Source organism: Xyrauchen texanus, chromosome 33, assembly GCF_025860055.1.
Source record: "Xyrauchen texanus isolate HMW12.3.18 chromosome 33, RBS_HiC_50CHRs, whole genome shotgun sequence".
NCBI classification, from domain to species: Eukaryota; Metazoa; Chordata; class Actinopteri; order Cypriniformes; family Catostomidae; genus Xyrauchen; species Xyrauchen texanus.
The window spans coordinates 19325122-19348425 of NC_068308.1; the positions used below are offsets into that span (position 1 = coordinate 19325122).

Sequence of the window (23304 nt, forward strand, 5' to 3'; positions counted from 1 at the left end):
TGTAAAAATATTGTCAAAAAATTTGTTATGACATCTCTTATACATATAGATCAGGTGAGGTTTATTTGGGACTGTAGCTCTTCTGATAACATTAGCGGTTTCATCAATATCATGTGGTCAGTGGCGAATGATCAGACTCTGGTCGATGCTATCTCACTTGATACCAAAATGGCATTTGATATTGTAAAATGGGATTATCTTTTTAAGATTTTGGCAACAATTTTATTGGATGGAATAAGTTACTTTATAGACAACCAGTAGCGGCGGTACAAACAAATGGATTCATTTCAGATTATTTTACTCTGGTTAAGGCACCTGGTAGGGTTACCCTGTTTCCCCATTATTGTTCTGTCTTGCCCTGGAACCATTATCAGCCACGATAAGAAAGGAGGATGATTGGGGGTTGATGTTCGTTTGGTTTTGAATTTTCTGTTTTTTCTGAATTTGATTTGCAGCATGGAATCAATACAATTATTAAAATATACACACACACACACACACACACATATCATACACATATATATATATATATATATATATATATATATATATATATATTACACTACAAGGGTGAATTCTGCTTAAGAATTATGAATGTACTCTCAAAGCATGACAATTAAATTCTAAATAAAGAAAAAAAAATGCATACAGCTGACAACAAAATTAAATTCAACCTTTATTAATTGTCTTGTTCTTTTTTTGGTATTAATTTATTTTGTAAAATCAAAAAAAAAAACTGAACATGAGTGATAAAGCCCGCCTTAATTTATAATGGTACACAACAACAAAAATAAACAATTGGTAACTTTTAAGTGTTCCTAAAACACCATCCAGCTCAGCTTGGTACAATAAGGTTTGGCATGTTTCATGTTTCAGTATGAATGCCTTCAGTTGGTTGCATCTTCTAAAAAAATCTTTTTTCTTTATTATTATTATTGCAATTCAGACAATATATAAAACAATAAAGGCTGCTAAAACCACAACTTAAGAAATATTCATTAGTGCCAATGTTCTTGAACTTGCCGTCTACAATCACACGCACAGCCACACCAGCATACACATCATGCACACATAGACATCAAACACCTGAAATAAGCGGTCACTTATACATACTCGCCTCCGTAATCCAGCACTGATCTTTGTAAATACACCATGCTTGTTAATCTCTGGCTGCCACACACATTCATTGATGCCTCGCAAACACTCCAAACGTTGCCTCATCTACCGGGGACTTCACACACGCACGCACGCACAGGCAGAAAGGGCACCTTGCACAGCTAAGTAACATCCAAGTGATCGTCATTATGACAACATACTTGATTAAAAAAAAAAAACGAGGTCAGCGTTTGAAAAACAAAAACATTTTTGGATTTCACTGTCATTTAAAACAAATAAAGACAACAAGATACAGTTTGTCAGACATCAGAACAGTGTTTGAGTAATTTAAGTCTGCATGACAATGGAGCTGTAACACAATGTATCATCCTTTACGCTGAGTGCCCTACGAACATTGTATGATGCATATTTTTGTCCTTTTTCTATCTTGTTTGTCCTTTACAGTGCATGCCTGAGAGCATCTCAGTATGCTAGTGTGATCTCTATGACCTCAAGGTTAGGATTCATCCAGTTGAGTCAGTATAAAGTTCAACTGTTTGTGTGTCCTGTTCAAGTCTTGCTGTAGAAGTCTTCATTTAAGGGTAAGAAGAAATGGGATATTTGTGTGTGCGTGTATTGGTTGCTAACCCTACTACCTTGCTTGTGTAAAACTGTTCCACACACTGCTCCTCCATGCTTCAGAGGACAGGCTGTGTCATGGAGACTGGATTATGGGGAACAGAGTACGGATCACAGCTCAGGTATAAATGATGTAAAACAGTGTACATTTGTAACCAGTGTTGTCTATAATTTTGTCTAAATTTATGTTTTATGTAATGCAGTTGGTCTGCTTCTCAGCACAAATGAGATTAAGTGTAACTCTGTACCTGCTGTTTGAGTGCTTATCTTTGAAACACATGAACACTGGTTTTACAAATGTATACTAAATACTTGGCTGTATTTTTATGCATTTACCGCCCGGCCAGTGACTGTGGCGCATGTATGTGCACAAACTGCTTTTATTGTGATGAATGTTCCTATATTATTAGGAGAATAACTTCTTGTTACATTTATATATCTGTCATGTGTGTTGCTGCATGTCTATTTGTCAGTAAATTTCTGCATCAGTCAAATAGAGTCTGCCCCTCCTCCCAGCAGGTCTCCAGGCAACAGTGCTGCAGGGCTGCTCATCTGGTGCCGATCTTCCATGGCTGGAGACCCCCACAGACTGCTGCTTGTGTACCCAGCAGTCATGCCCCCCCATAACCCTGCCCTGCCAGGATCAATGACCCCTGCATTGCTGCCCACACTACCACCAGCACCATTGCTGCTCCACTGGGCAAAAATGCTCAAACCTGCTCCCTGAGCAGAGGCTGGGTCTGGGGAGCTCCCCGTACCATCCAAACTCTGCCAGTTAGAGCCCGTGGGCCCCGTTCCACCACCGTTGTTACTTGCTCCTGCTGCTGAACTTCCCACTCCAGCCCGTTCCCTATCGGCACTCCCAGAACTGATAGTACCCACAGCACCGGCCCCTGATGACCCTGTCAAACCTACTGGTCCAGACCCCGCTCCACCAGCCCCAACACTTCCACTGCTACTTCCAGCAGCTCCAGCTTGGGAATGTGCAAAATAACGAGCAACCTCCTCCTCACTCACAAACTCAGCCAGGATTGTGGTATTACCTAAAACACACCTGGAAGACAATTTTGATAAGACAAACACTACAGTTTGGAAAATATCTACAAGGTACTGGAACATGAAAATTCAAATTATATGAAAAGAGTATTATGGTAATGGTTCTGGGTGCAGACACTTACATGTGAAGTGCGCCCTGGGCTTTGGCTGCTTCTTGACGTGTACTGTAGCGAATCAGAGCACTACCTTGTGTCAGACCAAGGTGAAAGGTCAACAGAGGACCATGCTGCATACATATAGTCCGCAAGGTGGAGCCATCGATCTGCAGGGAGTAAATTATCCAAATGAGTACAATGAGGTTAGAGAAATTATTGAAAAGTAACAAAGTTACCAAACATAAGACATAACATGCACACCTGAGGGGTAAGATTACTTAGCACAAGCCAGCAGCTTCCTCTAGAGGATCCTCCTTCACTCCACGCAGCTCCAGATCCTAATACAGATCGAGAGACCATTTACCCTCCTCTGATCATTTGCAAATTGTTAAAAAAAGCTGTGCTTACAGTGAATTATTCATTTTAGAATAACATCTGAAACCATCATATTACAGTGGCAAGAAAAATATGTGAACCCTTTGGAATTAGCTGATTTTCTGCATTAATTGGTCATAAAATGTGATCTCATCTTCATCAAAGTCACAAGAATAGACAAACACAATGTGTTTTTAGCTAACAACACTCAAACGATTAGAATCTTTCATGCCTTTCATTCCATTAAACTTTCATAGTGCTGCGGAAAAAGTGAACCCTTGGATTAAATAACTGGTCGATTATCCTTTGGCAGCAATAGCCTCAACCAAGTATTTCCGGTAGATGCGGATTAGACCTGCTCAACATTCAGGAAGGAATTTGGGACCATTCTTCCTGACAGAACTACTTGGATATCTGGTGTGAACAGTTCTCTTGAGGTCATTCTCTGGGCTCTTACTGGCCCACTCCAAAAGGTGTATTTTCTGTTTTTGAAGAAATACCGTAGTAGATTTACTGAGTGTCAGCTTGTGCACAGCCACCCTGACATTATACTCTAGGATATCTTTATAAACTTGGGAATACATTTTTCCCTTTGATGATGGCAAGCGGTACAGGTCCCGAAGCAGCACCAAATCATGATGCTTCCTCCACCGTAGGGATGATGTTTTCATAGTAGACTCATGAACTGAGATGTTAACCAGTTCCAATGATTCCTTCATGTCTTTATCTGTCCCTCTAGGGTTCTTTTTACCTCAAGCATTCTACGCTGTGCCCTTCGAGTCATCTTGGCTGGATGGCCACTTCAATGTAGAGTAGCCACAGTACTAGATCGTCTCCATTTATAGACAATTTGTCGAACTGTGGACAAATAAATATCTAAGCTCTTCGAGATAAATTTGTAACTCTTTCCACATTTCTTGATCGTAGGTCTTCTGAGATCTCTTTTTTGTGAGGCATGGCCCACATCAGCAGTTGTTTCTTGTGAATAGCAATCTCAAAATATTTGAGTGCATTAGGTCAAAGAAGCTGTAACCCACACCTCCAATCTCGTTTCATTAATTAGATGCCAGGTTTGCCAACTGACTCTAATTAGCTTTTGTTGATGTCATTAGCCTAGGGGTTCACATACTTTTTACAACCTACACTGAATGTTTGAATGGTGTATTTAATATTTACAAGCACAATACAATAATTTGTGTGTTAATTGTTAAAACAGATTGTGTCTGTTCATATTGTAACTTAGATGAAGATCAAATCAGTTTTTAAGACAAATTTATACAAAAATGCAGGTCATTCCAAAGGGTTCACATACTTCTTGCCACTGTATATAACTCATTTGCTATTAGACAAGGCATGAATGCAGGTACAATGTTGTGAAGATAACCCATGTGTTCTTGTATTTTTGTTTAATGTGTTACAGCTTTTAGTTTTCAAAGGTGTTCTATTACCAGGCCCAAATCTGTTTTCTTGGCTGCCTCCAGAACCACCCCATCCTCTACCAAATCGTGGACCTCCTCCCGCCCAGGGAGACACTGAGGGCTGCTTCTGATGGGTAAGTCCGGGAGGTGGGCGTGGCAGATGTGAGCTGTTGCGATTGGTCTTCCAAGGCTTGTTGTGCCCTATGGGCTCAGGTGGCCAGCTGGGCTTGTAGTCTGGGTACTTAGCTGTAAGAATGTGAAGCACAATAATTTAAATGACTGAATACAATACAGAGGCCCAAAATTTATATTTTATATTACATCAAATTAAGTCTGAAATGTCTTCTTTTGATCATATCAAATAAAATGTGACATCAAAAGGGAAGGTAAATGATGCAACCCTCAAGAGAAAGCTACACATTGCTTGTTACCTTGGTTGTGTGCATTGTTATGGGGGCTTTCTGAGGCACTGTAGGGCCAGGCACCTGGTGAAGGCAGCAAGGTGTTGAGGGAGGGATTTGATTCTGTGCAGAAAAATGTAAAAGACTTATTTGTGAGTATTTACATGTGTATGTAAATTACTTCTAAAATTCAAAGCTTGGAGCTCTGTGTGTTTGTGCTGGAAGAGTTACATTTGAAATGAGAAATCAATGCCACCATCATTATATATACCAGCAAATATATGGAGCTGTACCTGTGTTATCTCTTAGCAACTGGTGCTCAGTGTCGTTGAGGCTTGACATCGATGAGTTCAGCATACTCCCAGGTGTTATGTAGGGATCAGATTCAGGGTCCACACTCTGAATTCCTTTCCAAGGCACTCCTGGTTGAAACTCTAAAGAGCGATAACCACAATAAAATGCATATTGGGTATATTCACAATAGATATGATGAAAATTATATACACATATTTTTGATAATGCTATATACAAACAATACAGTAGAAAAAGTTGTATTTTTCTGAATGCTCAGATATGCATCACCATTTACCTGGAGGCCAGCTTGATGTGCCAGTCTTTGTGCCCATCTTGTTTCCAGGACTTCGGTGCCAGTGATCTGAAGGCCCTTGTGGAGGCACACATAAACCCTCACTTCCCAGCAGCTCATACTGGGAATATGGGGAACCACCTCTCATTTTGAGAGGAGCAGCAATGGGACCTACACGTTACACAAACATAAGCAATAAGAAATCACAAAGACTGCTAAACTTGTACCATACATTTTTGAGACGATGTCTTTGTATGAGTTACACAAACCCATAAGTGTTAAAAAAAAAAATATCTCTTACCATTTTTATGGAGAGTGCTATCAGGAGGGGAGGGTGCTGGGGAGTGACCTTCCATCATCCACTTAAAACGGGACTGTTGTCCACCATTGTCCTTCAAACCAGCCTGGCCACCAACCATAGGCCCCAGTTCCAGACCAGAGAGGCTCACTCCCGGCCCAAACCCTTCAAAAGACAGAACGCAGAAAGAGAAGGTAAAAATACAATGTCATAAAGTCTTGTTTCAATTGCCAACATCTATTACATTGACACTAGGGACCAATCCCTGGATTAATATTTGCTCCAATACTCAAATGTTTATACCGGATAACAAGACCGAACCAAATCCTATTCCGTAAGTCATGGATGTTTCTGTCAGGCTCCGAAAATGACATAAAAAACCCATAAAAGCAACATTAAAGTAGTCCATATGATGTGTGCATTATATTCAAAGTCTCTTGAAGCCATATGATAGTTTTGTAAATCGCAAAATGCACACGTGGGGCTCGAAATGTGCTGCTGTTTTCAGTGCTCTAACAATGGCTTGCAATATGAGAGCGCTCCACACGAACTCCATCTGAGATGTAGATGCTTGATAGTTCGGCAACAGAGGAGCATTTCACCAGATTTTAAATGAGAAGCATTTTAAATCTACGGTGACCTTCAGACAGAAACTCAAAAGGTCTTCCTGGAGTGTTCTGCCAAAATAAAAGCCTGAGGGTTTTTAAGGGAGTTACAAAATTATGACTGAATTATATAATATTACTCAAATTTGTATTATTATTACAAATCACATTAATATTTAAGTTGACCAATAGAGCTCCAAAAAATGTGTGTTAATGAAAAGTGGACTGATATACTATCACAATGTAAGTGAACACGAATGAGATCCGAACCCAATTAGTCCAGATACAATGAGGAAATTGTTTTTACTGAAAATGTTCATGGAAATTAATATTAATTTTGCTGATGCATTATCCAGTAGTCAACAATAAAGGTTTCAGAAAAGGCAACACTTGTATGGATTTATTGGGAATACTTGTATTGGTTGGATTAAGTTACTTGATGGACACCCGGAAGTGGCGGTACAAACGAATGGATTAATTTCAGATTATTTTTCTCTGGACAGGGGCACCCGGCAGGGATGCCCTCTTTCCCTGGAATCATTAGCAGCCACGATAAGAAAGGAGGATGATTTTCCAGGGGAAATGGTGGGAGGTGTGGCGCATAAGCTTTTGCTTTACGCAGATGATATTTTATTATTCGTCACTGACCCCACTAGATCTATGTCTTGTCACCAAAGAATTATTAATTCCTTTTCCAAGTTCTCAGGATACAGAGTTAACTGGTCTAAATCCGAAGCTTTGTCTCTGACAGCGTACTGCCTGGTAATGACTTTTCAGACAGGGATCTTGCAGTGGCCCAAAGTTAATTTTGGCCCTTTAATAAAAAGTTTTTTGCGCAGTTAATATTATTAAAATGAACTGTATTTCAAAATTTAACTACTTGTTACTATCTCTCCTTGTAGATGTCCCCCTCTCCTATTTCAAGCAATTTGACAGCATAAAGAAGTCCTTAATTTGGAATGGTAAGCATCCCAGATTACATTTCAGTAAACTGCATAGGCCAGTTGACAAAGGTGGGCTAGGCCTACCTAAGATTTTGTTTTATTATTATGCATTCGGTCTCAGACATTTGGCTCATTGGTCGCTCCCACCTGAGAGAGCCCCTCCCTGGTTTTGTATTGAAAAGGAAGTTCTTGCCCCTATTTCGCCATTGCAAAGCCTTTCTATCAAACTAACCGGAGAAGTTACACCCTGTTATCTCACAATTGCACGTGGTATAGACAAATGTGTCCAGAGTGTTTAATTTGGACATTTCCTTAATTGTTGCTTCGAGCATATGGCTGAACCCAAAGTTATGTATTAAGAAGTCCCCTTTCTGCTGGACAGAGTGAATTGTGAGGGAGGTTAATACGCTCAGTGACCTATAGGAGTGTGGAGTGTTGAGATGCTTTGAAAATATAGTTCAACATTTTGGGATCCCCAGGTCTCAATTCTTAAGGTATTTACAGTTGCGCCCCCTGCTCTATACTAATTTTGGGAGTAGCATACACCCCCCCCCTAAAGCAGCAGATACTCAGGGAGTGGTGATTACTGCTTTTGGAAAAGGTCATGAGGTAGTGTATTACTCCCTGATAATTCAGAGTCTGGGGGATGGAGCTTTAACTTCTATCAAGAGATTATGGGAGAAAGATTTAAACTTGGTATTGAAGGAGGGAGTGTGGGCTAAGATAAAAAAAAAAAAGTCTACATCTAGAGATGCAAGGGTGCGTGCGCCTTATGCAATTTAAGATTTTACATCAATTCTATTGGACCCCCTCTAGATTGTATAGTCTGGGTTTTAAAGACACACCCACCTGCTGGTGATGCCAATCAGAAGATGGGGACACAACCCATTAGAAGTGTAAATCATCACTGGCCTCACAATTCGATTACAATTCAAAGGATAATGATTCAATTATAAAACGATTCTCGATGCATCACGAGCATCTTGTCCCACAATATCTTTATTTTTTTAAGTTTCTTCAAAATTTATATTTTTTCCCTTTCAGCTTTTTATATAACAGTTGTTTTAAAAATCAGAATGAGTCACATTACATAAACTGGCCTTTTACATTCAGTATGCGCTGTGAACAAAACATGGATCATCCACAAGATTAAATAAATGGTTCTATAGTTTAAAAGTGTATCTTAGTTTTTCAGTTTCTTTCTTTAGAACCTTGCACAAAACAATATTGGTTCTCCATCAAAACACACCGAATACTATTCCTTAAACAAAAATAATAATATAATTAGTTGAAGCATTGGAAATCATTTAATAGTATATAATTATTATTTAAAATGAATACATGTTATGCAATTCATTTTCATTTTTAAGCACAAATGGAAGCTGCTGGTCCAGGATGAGAGATATATTTGCTTCTATGAGAGTGTGCAGCTGTCAGCTTCTCCTCTCCTCACCTGCACAGGTGATAGTAAAGTGGTTTAAATAGCACAGTTGTTGCTTCAGAAATGTATCAAGCATCCCATATGCACTGTTCTATCTGTTTGCTCTGGGAGTAGAAGATAAAACCTTTATCATCAGGTGTGCGCACTGTCCTGAAAAATGCCAATGAAATGGAGAGCGTGCAAGAGTAGAGAAAGGCATCCCTAATTGACACAAACTTGGGGCTCTATAAAATAAGAACAGACTTACCAGAATAAGAGCCTGGTGTTTTCTGATGCAGGTCTACAACAGAGCCTGCCAAGCCAGAGTGTGAGAGGGGGTCTGACATGGGCATCTTTGGGCCACTCCCACTAAGGTGAGAAGGGGAGAGTTTGGAGCTGCCCCCTGTACCACCCACTTGCTGCTGTCTCTGCTGCTGAAGAACAGCCATAATTCTGGCAAGCTGAAGGAAAAACAAAGTACAATTTAACATCACAGCAGCAAGATTTTAGTAAGAGCTACCACAATTTCAAATTTGCTGAGGATTGTCACAATTTTACAAATATTTGGTCTGTTAATGTGACACAATGTGTGACTTATGTTATAAAGGGTTTTAGTATTGGTTTAAAATTATATGAAGAAACATTCATTTAAAATATAATGAGAATTGTGTAAAATCAGTGAAGTCCTGTGACTTTTCTTTTGACAGTAACCAATTACTGTTGTGGATACTGTCCTGTGTATGAAATGAAAACAGCACCTGTTGGGGATCTGCTTGTTGCCGTATATTTGGGGGAAACTTGCGCTGGTTCTGCAGCAGCTGCTGCTGTTGTTGTTGCTGCTGCTGCGGTTGCTGTTGCAACAGCAGCTGACAGGCCTGCGAGAAAGCATGAGTCACCGGGTGAAAAAACCTAGCACAAGTCAGAACTGTACAGAGTGGATTGTGATTCCTGTATAGATGAAATCGAATCACTCACCAGCTGGAACTGGATTTGAGGGGGGTAGATGCTGCTGAGCATGGCAATGTGCTGTGGGGAAAGCTGTGGAGGAAACATGCCGCCTCCTACACCTCCAATGCCTCCAGTGGGAGGAGGCATCTGCTTAAGCACAGAGCCTGGCACCTTGAACACAACAGAAAAACAGTAAGGGGCCATTCTCACAGGATGTGTTCCAACGTTTTAGTTTCTGAGCCGCATCTTGCTGTTTTTTCAATGTCTCGTGCCATCTTTAAGATACAGTGTCAGGTTATAAATCGTTAAATTGTTGACATGTAGCATTTATAACAATGGGCCAGATAAATCTGGAGGCAGGATAAGTATCTTGAGTGTATTGAGGGATTGCATTAGCAACAGCGTATATAAGTTAATGTGCCTATAAACACGCTGTAGAGCGGAGGAGGGCAGGGCTGGAACGATGCGCACCCGGTTCCCAATCAGCCTGATGGGGTGCGCGAGGGATAAAGGTGGCCGGTGACGACAGTTCGGGAGAGAGAGAATTACAGGGAGCTGCCCAGTATATGTGTTTAAGTTCATAATTAAACGTTATTTATATTGTCAAGCCGGTTCTCGCCGCCTCCTTGCCCATCTTAGCCCCTTTACATTGGTGCAGAAACCCGGGAAGGAGGAGGGATGCCCGTCGTAGAGTCCTCGACACTGCCGTCCACCCAGGGGAGCGCCGCTGCCATCCGCCGGGGGACAGAGTAGCCCGACTGCGGGGAACAGCCACCGTCAGCGGGGCGAATGAGGACTGGACTACCCGACCGCCTGGAGTGGTAGGGTCGCTGCCAGGGGCAGAGGAGTATCCCCACGGGTCACCGGAAACACGGAGGGGCGTTCTGTCCACTGGGGGTTGGAGATCTGACTCCGGTCCACCCGGGGAGGAGTGGCTGCTGTCCGCCTGAGAGGGTGGAGGAGTGATCGAGGAGCACACGATGGCGCATCAGAGAACCGGTGAGTGACTTTCTTTTTCTCTCTCTCTGCTCTGTCTCTCCGTGTTGGCCATACCCTCGCCTATTTTTTGTTTTGTCTCCTCCCAGGTCGAGGAAGGCAGGGATGACCAGCCGGCAGACGGGGCACAAGGCACGCCCCACCCTCACGGAGAGGAGGGGGAGGATGTACGTCATGCCGTGGGCTTGTTTAGAGCGGAGGAGGGTGGGGCCGGGCTGGAACGACGCGCCCCCGGTCCCCTATCAGCCTGATGGGGCGCGCGAGGGATAAAGGCGGCTGGTGACGACAGTTCGAGAGAGAGAATTACAGGCAGCTGCCCTGTATGTGTTTATGTTTTTGATTAAGTTTATCATTAAACTTTATTTATATTGTCAAGCTGGTTCTCGTATCCTCCTTGCTCATCTTAACCCCTTTACACATGCCTTCTGTTCAATTCCATTGCGAAGCTGTTTTTAACATAAGAACACGTCTAGTGTGAATGCCTCTTTATTCCCATTACCAAGCTCCCACCTAGCTTACACTGCAGCCATCTGCATTTCTGTGGTCCAAATTACTGTGGCTTAAAGACATCACAGAATCAAAACTGACTATGAACTTTATTAACTATAAGACCAGCAATAGTAATGCAATCAGCAGGTACATTAAAAACTAGCTGCACTATAAGTACCTGAGGTGACAGGAACTGATGAGGCACTTGCGCTCGTACTGATGGGTTGATGGGCGACACCCCTGGTTGGTGCCTGGGCTGTGCCATCCCACCTCCGCTACTAAACAACTGACCTCCCGTCTGAATAAAAAGACAGAGGATTAGTAAACAGTTCCACTGACACAAATGACATCATGATTAGTAGAAAGCAAGGACTCTTGATAAGAGTAATTACAAAGTTTACACTACCAGTAATGGTAATAAGACATTAAGGGCTAAGGTACACAAAAACATCAAGAAATATTGATTTCCATCATTTTCAACTACCTTGTCATAGTAAGGCCCTGGTTCACAAGCCCCAATCTCTTTGGAACCAGGTGAACGGAAGACTGTTCCTGCACGTCCTCCTTTATGCATCTCTCCATTGTACTCATTCAAGCACATGCCTCGCTTCTCTCCTTCCAACTTTTTATCCTGTGGAGGACCAGGGGCCAGATCCAAGGAACGACCATTGGGGTCCTCTCCCTATAAGAAACTCTCTGCATTAGTAAACCTCACAAACATCCAAATGTATACTCAGTTAATAAAAACTGTCATTTTTAAGAGGAAAATTATCTCCTAAATTAAATTGTGATAAATAATTAAAAAAATAATATTATCAATGCATTTCCATTAGGTCTTACCAGCATTCCCATTTTTGAGAACTGTCTTGTCATAGGGTTCATCCAAGAGTCTCCTGCACCCTTCATGGAGCCCTGAAGCACGATACAGACATAGTTGTTACACTAAACACTGTCTATTACTTATTATTAACTAATGTGTCAAATTTGCAGTCCAAAAGCTTTCAATTCAGCTGGCTTGATATTCATATACCTTGCTGCCCTTCTTGGCTCCCCAGCCTCCCGAGTTGTATGAGGAGCTGCTGCCTTGCGAACAAGCATTGTTCCACACACCACCACTCTCATCTTCATCCTCCCAGCTGGAGTGACGTGACACACTGACTGAGCCTTCTCCTTCACCCCAACCTTCTTGCATAGACTTTGAACCTGTAAAAAACAAAAAAATTTTAACAGGTTCAGAAGCATGAATAATTGTGACTGTCAATGATGTTTTCGAGATCTTTGTATTTACAAATGTGCCTATAAATGATACACATATGCTGCCCATGTAGAGAAACACAAAAACACAAAACTATCTTCTCTTGCACTAAACTTATATAGAAGTCTCACCAGACTTCACTGGATTGGGGGAGGGGTCTCCCCAACCTGACGTCTTGCCAGTGTCTTCAGGGTCACCCCAACCAGTGGGTGCATCAGTGGGCTTGCCCCAGGCAGCAGTACCGTTGTCCACACATGGACTGGAAGGAGAGCCACTACCTCCCCATCCAGACGAAGCTACGAGATAAACACTCGTCATTCAGTATGGTCTTTTGATATGCCATGTGAAAATTCAGATTTTGCCAAAAAGTACAGCTAAATAATGTCAAATGCCACAGTATTCATTTTTTAGATTTTACTTAAGTGACTGTCCAAATGTGTCTTATACTGTGCTGAAAATTCATTTTATTCAATAAAACAACTTATACAATTTTTTATTATGATTTCTTTTAAATAAATTAGGTTACAAGTACAAACTACTGTCGACATAGGGTGTGTCCCCCACACACAGCTCTCTGAGGCTTCCAAACAACCGTGTGCCTGATCTCGCCTCAGGGCCGTGCCAATCAAATGCGCAAATGACACCTCTCTCACAACACCGCTCTGGTCTCAGGTCAAACATGATTAAAATTTGTATTTGGTTGCCTACCCAACTCATTATGATGGCCACTACTGATAGAAAATCAGTTATCAGTACTGATAACATTTCTTTGCTTAAAATACAATACCATCTCTAAAATAAAACAGTGCCATTGTACTGATGCAGAGGAGACATTTAAGTCAAACGAACCTACCTGATATTGCCTTTCTTGGATTCATTGAATATGAATATTGAAAAAAAAATCTTATAAAATTTTTAACAAAAAAAAATAAATAAATAAATAAAATATATATTATATATATATATATATATATATATATATATATATATATATATATAAAATAACTTATTTAATTGGAAAACCTTTAGAATTAATCGGATTATTAATTAAAATTTTAATATAAATAGATGTTTACACCCCATCTGCATTGCAAGCAAGTGGTGTGGGGCAGGACGAAAAACCAGATTGGTCTCATAAATGCTTTGAGTGTAGAAAGCATTGATGATAATAATGGGAGCATGCATCTAGTTTTGCATCGCAATGCTCACTCTCAGTGTAGACACTTAAATCACATGACCATACTAGCGCACAGCGCTCCTTTGTTTTGAAAAAATAATATGCTGTTTCTTGTAAAAATGAGTTTTGATGTTTTGCAAATATAAGGTACAAAGATCTCAATAAAGAAAACAAACTCATAAGAGGTTCACCTGTACTATTTATTAATGTGTTATTTCAAAGAAAAGTACAGAAGTGTCTTACCTGTTCCTTGCCCCTTGCTGGATGAATGTGTAAGGTTCATGTCTCTATTCCCAAGGCCTGAAGGCATTCTTCCAGTTGGCTGCTGTTGCAGGGATGGGGGTCCCTGCTGAGGGGACACTGATTGTGCCTGGCCAGATGGGGGGTTGTTCTTGTCCCATAAGTTGACACTTTTGTAGTTGTAGTTGTTAGGGTCACCCCAAGCAGATGTTCCATCATCTATCTCCATCTTCCTGCTTATGGACTGTGGAGAAGGCTCCTCCCAACCACTGGGCTCTGAACTGTCTACAGGGCCACTGGCATTTTGGGGTATGGGCCCTGAAGTCCACCCTGAACTTTGGCTCTGGGCTGAAGGACCTCCTGGTCTACCCCAGCCCCCTTGCATGGCCCCTGTGTCCATTGATTGACACTGCTGGGGCTGTGATTGTTGCTGCTGCTGTGCCGGGCCTTTCTGTGAGGCCAATTGGCTGTTTGGCATCTGCGAAGGGTGCATCTTCCCACCCCAGCCTTGGTGAGATTTACTACCCATGTCTCCACCTCCACCTCTACCTCCAGCTCCCCATGCACCTCTAGGAGCTCCATCATCCCAATTACCCCATTTACCCACTTCTGAGTCCCCACTAGTACCTCCACTATCCTTCCCACCCCCCCAACCACTACTGCATGATTTGGGTTCATTTTCTCCCCAGTCGGTGCTAGCTCTCTGCCCCCAATTACCTGCATCCCCTCTCCCCATATCTTTCCAACCCCGGGATCCTTTGTCCTCCTGACTTTCTCCCCAGCCACTACCTCCACTTGCTGGAGTAACCTGTTTTTGAAAATCTCCCCACCCGCTTGCCCCACTCCCTGCTCTGCGCTCTCGCCACTCATGTCCCTCGCTATCCCAACCTTTCCCTTGCTCTTCTGATGATGCTGTCCCTCCCCAGCCCCCCGATGGCTTGCCCTGTACACCAGCTTGATTACCTCCTCCACCTACAGACTGTGAGATGCCAGGGTTATGCATATTGACATTAGAAGGTGGAGGGCCTCGAGTGTGCAAAGAAGAACTGCTGCTGCTACTACTACTGTTGTCCCAGTTCTCACCAGGTGAGCCAGACGGTGGTCCAAGGATGGAGTTTGAGTTCAAGTTGGCATTCAGAGTTGCACCTTGGAGCAAATTGGAGGAAGATGGATCAGTAGTTGTGGTGCCAGTAGAACCAGAGAATGGTTGGGTGTGGGCAGGTGCTTTCAATGTAGAAGAGGAACTGACTCCACCTGGTGTAGCAGCAACTCCACCCTCAAAATCCCATGCCACATTCTGACGGATTTGTGTCTGACCCCAGCCAGAGTTGGACAGCACTCTGGGGTCCAGGTCAGACCGGCTAAGCAGATTCTCTAAGGCCACTTCAGGGTTGGGAGGCTGATGAGAGCGGTGGTGGCCATGGCGCTGACTGCCACTTCTGGAGTTTCCTCCACCACTAGAGGATGAGGTACCTCCCCCACCTCTGCTACCCTGGCCTCCCCACTCACTTGAGTCTCCTACCCCTACATCCCCAACTCCTTTCTGATTGTCCCAAGCTTTTGTCATAGTTGAAGGTGTGGAGGAGGAAGCTGTTGGGTTGCCAACACTTCCACCACTGCTGCTGCTGCTGCTTTTACTGCTTAATCCATCTTGCCCAGCTGGATTGCTGACACCTCCACCACCACCCGAAGTCCCCCATTCCCCAACCAATATCTGGTCCCCACCCCATGCTCCCTGAGATAGCCCGGAGGTCTGACCCCCACTTGCTGTTCCCCATGCACTTGCCCCTGTCAAATCTTCGCAATCTTCCTGGCCAGTGAAACGCCATGCATTCCCTCCTTCAGCAGACATGGAACTCACCCCTGCTTCATCCTTCCAAGATTCTGTCCTTGAGGAACCCATTTTGGAGTTTGCAGGGAAAGGCTGAGCTTTCCACAATGAGGAGCTGGTGGAGGAGGAAGAGGAAGCATCCCCTACACCAGTGGTTCTAGAGTTCATTTCAGCCACCTCTGTCACTCCTGTGTTTTTTGGTCCTGCTTCTGGTTCCAGTGCTGCACTACCCCACTTTCCACAGGATGTCTCTCTGTCTCTGGATTGCATTTGGTGAAGTTGGTGCTGATGAGAGGATTGATTCACAGAAAGAGCATTGCTGGCAGACAATGATGAGCTTTGGAGGGAAGAGGAGCCACCCTCTGTTGCAACTGTCCCAGCCCCATCCTGTACCAGGGCTGGCCAAGCAGAGGGATCAGCATTAGGGGTAAAATTGGCACCTTGAATCCCACAGCTGACACCAAGGGAGCCATCAGAGTTCCCTGGGAGAGGGGTAGCTTTGGATATGGAGGGCAATGAGCCTGCTGCTACTGCATTTCCCCCAATGAGTTCATGGGAGGATGAAGCCCAAACACTACCAGACTGCATACATTCATTGGGTGAACTGGAGGAAGTGGGTGGGGAGGGGCTGTCAGAATTGACTCCTTTTCTACCTCCATTCCCTCCTCCCACAACTTTTGCTTGCTGCTGGAGATAGCTCTCACCCCATGAGGCGCTGCTGTTCAGAATCCCACTAACATCCACGCCTCCAGTACCTGCTGTATCCCCTGTCTTCAACCCATCCCCAGCAGCAATACTGGGCCACTCCTCCAGGTCTGACCGGTCCACTATCATCTTTTCCCTGCCCTGAGAGAGGGGTTGGCTGCCAGAGCTGGTCCCCCACATGGAATTTGCATAATTTGAAGTAGAAGCAGCGATTGATGAGGAGGATGATGTATGGGGCAGTGAGGGAGCAGCTGGACCCACAGGTCCCTGGATCGGATCTGAAAAAAAAAATATCAAAGCAAAACTCTTTAGGATACTTTCAGAGCAGAACCAGAAACTGCCTCGGTCTAATGGGCATTACAATAACAAAAAATGCTTGTAACATAAAGAAAAGAACAAACTAGATTTAATATGATACAAACAGCTTTCTAAGCCTTAAAGGTTCTGTAAGAGATTTTAGACATCTTGCAAATTTCCATCTGGTTCCTGACAGAGTACTTACAAATGGCAAAAAAAAGGTGCAGGCAACTGACACTTTTATTTAATTTACAAAGTCTTGAGCTGTCACAGAGACAGGTGTGATTTAACAGGTCACTAATTTCAGTGATATCTATCAGCTGGTATGTAATTTTATGTGTCATTCCAAAATAAACATCACTAATAACACCATTTATAATGCCAAAATTATTTTCATACTCAGGCTTTTGGAAGATGGAGATGGTCAAATATCGTCGCCCTGCATTGAGCACTTTGATATAAGGCTGCACAAGGAATCAAATAAATAATCAACATTACAATTAGGGCTGCCACAATTAACTAATCATGAAGTGTAAATTACAGATGTCAGAGGATGAATCTCAGTTGCCTCAGCATCTGAGACTGTCAATCCGCGCATCTTATCACGTGGCTTGAGCGCGTTATCATGGAGACAATACAAGTGTGGAGGGTTCATGCTATTCTCCGTGCCACTCACATTATAGTGACCATGAGGTGGTTAACCCTTGTGACTCTACCTTCCCTTGCAACTGGGACAATTTGGTTGCTTAATGGACCTGGCTGGAGTCACTCGGCACGCCCTGGATTCGACCTTGTGATTCCAGGGGTGGTAGTCGGCGTCAATACTCGCTGAGCTACCAAGGCCCCCGTAATAATTTTTTTAAATTCCAAATATGCTTTGCCACTAAAAGTTTTTACTCCAATCTAAAGTAACCTCATAACATCGGGTTTTTGTGAACGGAAGAATAAATGAGAGCGTTTCTTTTCCTTCATGCACCGTCAAAATAAAAGCATCCACCAAAATAAAGGCTTGCTGTGATGACGAGGGCATGGTTAGGCCGAGAGGATTCACGCCCGATGCAAAGAAGCCCAATCAGCGGGAAAGAGATAAGAGGAGCAGCCAGGGATGCCAGAGAGAGAGACCCATGCATTAGTGTTTTGAGTGTGCACTTTTTTTACATTTCAGTTCAGTGTTTTATGTTAAAGTCTTTTTGATTGTTAATCCGGTTTCTGCTTCCTCCTTTCCTGATGAACAAGATGCTTGTCTGCCACACTCGCATAGCAATGTTGTATGCATTAGGCTCTCCCGTCTATCCTGCTCTTAAATTTTTGCTCCCTGGACAATAAACTGGACTACATACGACTCCAGCAGATTACGCAGCATGAGCATACACGGCTGTGTCTTTGTTTTCATGGAGACGTGGCTCAGCAACAGAGTTCCAGACGCCGCCATTCAGCTAGACAGGCTCGCCTCATTTCGTGCCGACAAAAATACAGCTCTGTGCAGTAAGACTCTTGTGCTTGTGTGTTTACATCAACACGGAATGGTGCAATAACTCTATGCTAGTTTCTAGTTACTGCTCATCACTGGTGGAGCTTGTGGCTGTTAGATGCAGACCATATTACTTACCACGGGAATTCACCACTGTTATTATAACCGGAGTTTACATTCCACACAGCGCAACGCTAAGGAAGCACTCTGTGAACTGTATGGGCTATGAGCGAACTGCTGAACGCTCACCCTGACGGACTGTTTATTGTCGCCGGAGATTTCAACCATGCGAATCTCAAGACAGTGCTCCCTAAATTCCATCAGTACGTGGACTTTGCAACGAGAGGGGCGAACAAGCTTGATCTTGTTTACACAAACATCCCAGATGCGTAGCAGGGCATCCATCACCAACTACAGAATACCATCAGTTGCCTGTGACAAAGATGCCTCCCTTCCAGATGCGCTGAATGACTTCTACGCTAGGTTTGAAGCACAGAATGACGTGGTGGCGAGGAAGAACGACGTGGTGGTGAGGAAGACCACCCCTCCTCCCAACGACCAGGTGCTCCGTCTTACCATGGCTGATGTGAGGAAAACTCTATGTAGAGTCAACCCACGGAAGGCTGCTGGACCAGACAACATGACCAGCTAGCAGTTGTTCTTACCGACATCTTCAACATCTCTCTGAGCAGTGCCGTCGTTCCAACATGCTTCAAGGCCACCACCATCGTCCACACGCCAAAGAATTCTTCAATGTCCAGCCCCAATGACTACAGTCCCGTAGCACTCACACCCATCATCATGAAGTGCTTCGAGAGGCTCATCATGAGGCACATTAAGACCCAGCTGCCCCCCTCACTAGACTCACTGCAGTTTGCAAATCGCACATATACAAACTGTTGTAATTCCTACACTGTTCACCTGATTTGGATGTAAATGCCCTCAAATTAAAGCTGAAAGTCTGCAGTTAAAGCACATCTTGTTCATTTCATTTCATATCCATTGTGGTGGTGTATAGAGCCAAAAAGATTAGAATTGTGTCGATGTCCCAATATTTATGGACCTGACTGTAGGTATGTTATTTAGTCTGTGTAGTCTCATGTGGTTCTGTGTTTGTCCTATGTTGTTTTATGTAACACCATGGTCCTGGAGGAACGTGGTCTCATTTCACTGTGTACTGTACTAACTGTATATGGTTGAACGACAATAAAAACCACTTGACTTGACTAATAGTTGACTAACTTTTGTTAATATCATACCAAAAACAAATTCCATAATTTCTTTACTTACTGGGTTCAAAAAAAGTGAGCTGAGATCCTATTACGTCAACAAAAACAGATACACAGAGAACAGATACAAGATGAAGACGATGTGAATCAGTTTCTCCCCCAGTAAAATCATCGGAACGTCTATAACAGATCCGTCTGATGGTGACAGCATGTGAAATAAACACTGAAGCGACTGCGCTATGCATATTTACTCTGCTAAAGCACAGGAAATACATGGCCCTGTCACAAAAAGGAAGCAAAGAGAAAAGGACGAGAGGGCTTGTGTATTCCACTGGACACAAACAAGCAGAAAGTTTAAATTATATTTATTGACAAAATATAATTTAAGTATTATATGAAAATAGAATATGAGAATATATTGAGACATTTGGAGTTTTAATGAGCTAGAAATCTAGCCTACTTCAAAAATGAAAAACAAATGTAGGCTACAATACAAGTTAAACCATCATCATAAAATCAGGAAGATACATTAAACCAGTCGATCTCAACGTTTTTCTGATGAACGCCCCCTACTACAATTTGAAAGTATTACTTAGTATTACCAAACAAATCTGAAAAAAAAAATACTAATACTAAATGTGACACAAAACCTTGCGTTTCTTAAATTTAAGCAGATGGAGGGCTATGTCTAGTAAGATTATCTATAGCATCTTTAAAAAAGTAAAGTTAACAACAAATTTATGTGACAAACCGTTGGAATTCCTTTTATCAGGATCTTATTGATTCAAATGAGTCATCTCATTTGAATCAATAAGATCCTCATCTTAAGGCAAACAAAATCAATTATATTTTTGTACACAAAAATATTTTTGCATATTTTTTTTTAGGATTTACGCATTACTATTTATTTAAAAAAAATTGAATTTATGAAAATTTAACAGTGGTAACGTACCGAATTTAACAGTAGTAACGTACCGAAACGTGCTCAAGTGGAAATGCTACTCTAACCGCTCTGTACCGTGCTCACAACCGTTCAGCCCGATGGTGGAATAGCAGCTTATGTTTCACTGTATTTTTTATTTATTAGGTCTGGTTCTTTTTAAGAGAATTCATGTGTGAACACCCTTTCTTAAATAGTATTTCTGTTGAGAGTAGAGCATGTTTGCACATAACTTAATTTTGGAATTAAGGTATTTTGGAAGGTAACAAACTAGCTTTTTTATTAATAATCATAACAGTTCAAACCGCAATATTTCTCTTAATATTCGCAATTAGATAGTCCAAACCATTCAGCTATAGCACAAAGGTACTCCATAAGACTCCAGTAGTTCTCTAGTGCATCTCAAATCTTCTAAAGCGATCCAATCAGTTTTAGGTCAGAACAGACCAAAATATAATATATACACTTGCGCCTTCCTCCAATCAGGGCATATATGGATGACATGACGACTATAACAACGACTAACGCATGCACCAAACGCCTGCTGTACAAACTCCAGGGAAACATCAGATGGGCACGAATGGAGATTAAACCCAGCAAATCCCGCAGTATCTCCATTGTCAAGGGCCAGATGGTAAATGAGAGGTTCCACATCAATGACGAGCCGATACCAACTATCCTGGAGAAGCCCATAAAAAGCCTTGGTGGTACAACACAGAGCTCAAAGACGCTGAACAGGTGGAACAACTAAAGCAGGATACCATCAGTGGCCTGAAGCAGATCAACAGCACTGCTCTCCCAGGGAATCTGAAGCTCTGGTGCCTCCAGTTTGGACTGCTCCCCCGCCTCAAGTGGCCAATTTCCATCTATGAGGTCACCCTATCCCACGCCAATCGGTTGGACCGATTGGTGAATGTGCAGGTGAGAAAGTGGCTTGGGCTACCCAGATGCCTCAGCAGCATAGGCCTGTACGGCAATGGACCCCTCTCTCTGCCAATCTCTAGCCTGGTGGAGGAGTACAAATGCTCTAAAGCAAGGCTCGAAATGACCCTCCCGGGATCCCTTCGTCAGAGGGACTGCTCCCGCCTTAGCCACAGGGAGGAAGTGGAGGCCAGGTGTAGCAGTGGCACAGGCAAAGTCCGCTCTGAGACACCGGGACATAGTGGGCCAAGTCCAACAAGGCAGAGGGGGGCTAGGGTTGGGAGCAACAACACCCACATGGCAGAAGGCTACTCCAGCTGAACGTCGGCGTCTGGTGGTTGAGGAGGTGCGCCACCAAGAGGAAGCGGACAGGTGTGCTAGAGCGGTGTCCCAAGCCAAACAAGGCCGCTGGATGAGGTGGGAAGGTGTGGAGAGGAGGAAGATCACTTGGAGCGAGCTGTGGAACATGGAGTCCAATATGCTGAGCTTTACTATCAGAGCCACATATGATGGCCTGCCCTCTCCAACCAACCTACATCTCTGGTTTGGAGAGAATCCAGCCTGCCTCCAGTGTTCTGCCCCAGCAACCCTGAAACACATCCTGGTGGGCTGCAAGACCAGCCAACAACCAAGTGCTGAAGTGCCTGGCTGCTACACTGGAGAGTAAGAGGGTAACTGTCAACGCCATGCCCCAGGAAGCCCAGACTACCATCCGGCAACCAACATTCTTCGTTTGGGAAGGGGAGAAACGGTCGATCAATCGATTGCCTCCAGACTCATGCCCACTGAACGCAGCTCGGGACTGGGAAATGCGGGTAGACTTAAATCAGCGGCTCACCTTCCCGCCCGAAATTGCAGCGACCAACCTGCGCCCAGACCTTGTCCTTTGGTCCAAATCCTGTCAATGTGTCTACATAGTGGAGCTGACAGTCCCGTGGGAAGCCATCGATGAGGCATTTGAAAGGAAAATGTTGCGATATGCAGAGTTGGCTGCCGAAGCACAGGACCGGGGATGGAAGGTAAACTTGCGTCCAGTGGAAGTGGGCAGCAGGGGCTTTGTAGCTAGTTCCACCACAAGGCTACTAAAGGAGGTTGGAATCAGAGGACAAGCTCAGCGGAAGACCATCAAAGACCTTGCAACTGCTGCCGAAAGAAGCAGTCACTGGCTGTGGCTGAAGCGGAAGGAGACTGTATGGGCTGCCAAGTGACCTCATGGAGCCTCCGGTGCGACACACACCCAGGTCTGATAATCCTGTGGTGGGTCAGCCTCGGGTGAGGGTGTATTGTGATAAAAGGCTGAAACACCCAATGAGGCCGGGGTGCACAACTGAGGATGTGTCGTATTGGAGGCACCAGGTGGTCATCCCCCAATCCAACCCCACCCAAGAGGACATCTCCAACAACAGCGATTGCTGATTATCAAGGGATTTTTAACATCTGGTCCTAGTAAGCATACACTTGACAATAGCAGTCTCCTTGCTGATCATGATTTCAAGCTCAAGTACAATTCCTAGAGCTCTGAGCATGTGTCAAACACGAAATCATGATTGTGCCTAGACACCGCAATGGTAAAATGTGTAGATAAAAGTGTTACATTTTGCTGTTCTCACCCAAAACCGATTAGATCGCTTCAGAATACATGGATTAAACCAGATGCCCCACATATAATACGTATATTAATATAATTCTATCAATCCAAATTAATCACAATAACAATATCATAGCAACTAATCAAGAACTATGATTTGACATTATCGTGCAGCCCTACTTTGATTAATTTCATACATATTTCTAAATAAACAATGAGCCATGCCAAATTTCATTCACATAGTTGCCCAACTCAAAATTGCACTTTCTGTTTGACAGTGTTTGT

The 23304-nt window shown here is 43.3% G+C and overlaps 1 protein-coding gene across 2 annotated transcripts in view; it reads right to left on the bottom strand.

Annotated features, from left to right (window-relative positions):
- Positions 1-675: 675 nt before the first annotated feature.
- The window catches only part of LOC127626646 (trinucleotide repeat-containing gene 6B protein-like), a 28757-nt gene continuing 6128 nt past the window's right edge, over positions 676-23304 (bottom strand). Inside the window, exons 5-21 of one of the 2 annotated variants that reach the window (XM_052102617.1) lie at positions 14041-16851; positions 12752-12916; positions 12396-12568; positions 12206-12277; positions 11850-12047; positions 11544-11663; positions 9908-10051; positions 9691-9807; positions 9201-9393; positions 5967-6128; positions 5669-5836; positions 5373-5513; positions 5110-5202; positions 4709-4924; positions 3147-3223; positions 2913-3052; positions 676-2788 (exon numbers count right to left, since the gene is read on the bottom strand). In XM_052102617.1, coding sequence (XP_051958577.1) covers positions 2224-2788; positions 2913-3052; positions 3147-3223; positions 4709-4924; positions 5110-5202; positions 5373-5513; positions 5669-5836; positions 5967-6128; positions 9201-9393; positions 9691-9807; positions 9908-10051; positions 11544-11663; positions 11850-12047; positions 12206-12277; positions 12396-12568; positions 12752-12916; positions 14041-16851 — 5555 coding nt within the window. In that variant the 3' untranslated portion in view covers positions 676-2223. The remainder of the gene's footprint in view (positions 2789-2912; positions 3053-3146; positions 3224-4708; positions 4925-5109; positions 5203-5372; positions 5514-5668; positions 5837-5966; positions 6129-9200; positions 9394-9690; positions 9808-9907; positions 10052-11543; positions 11664-11849; positions 12048-12205; positions 12278-12395; positions 12569-12751; positions 12917-14040; positions 16852-23304) is intronic. The other variant, XM_052102618.1, reaches the window with a different exon arrangement.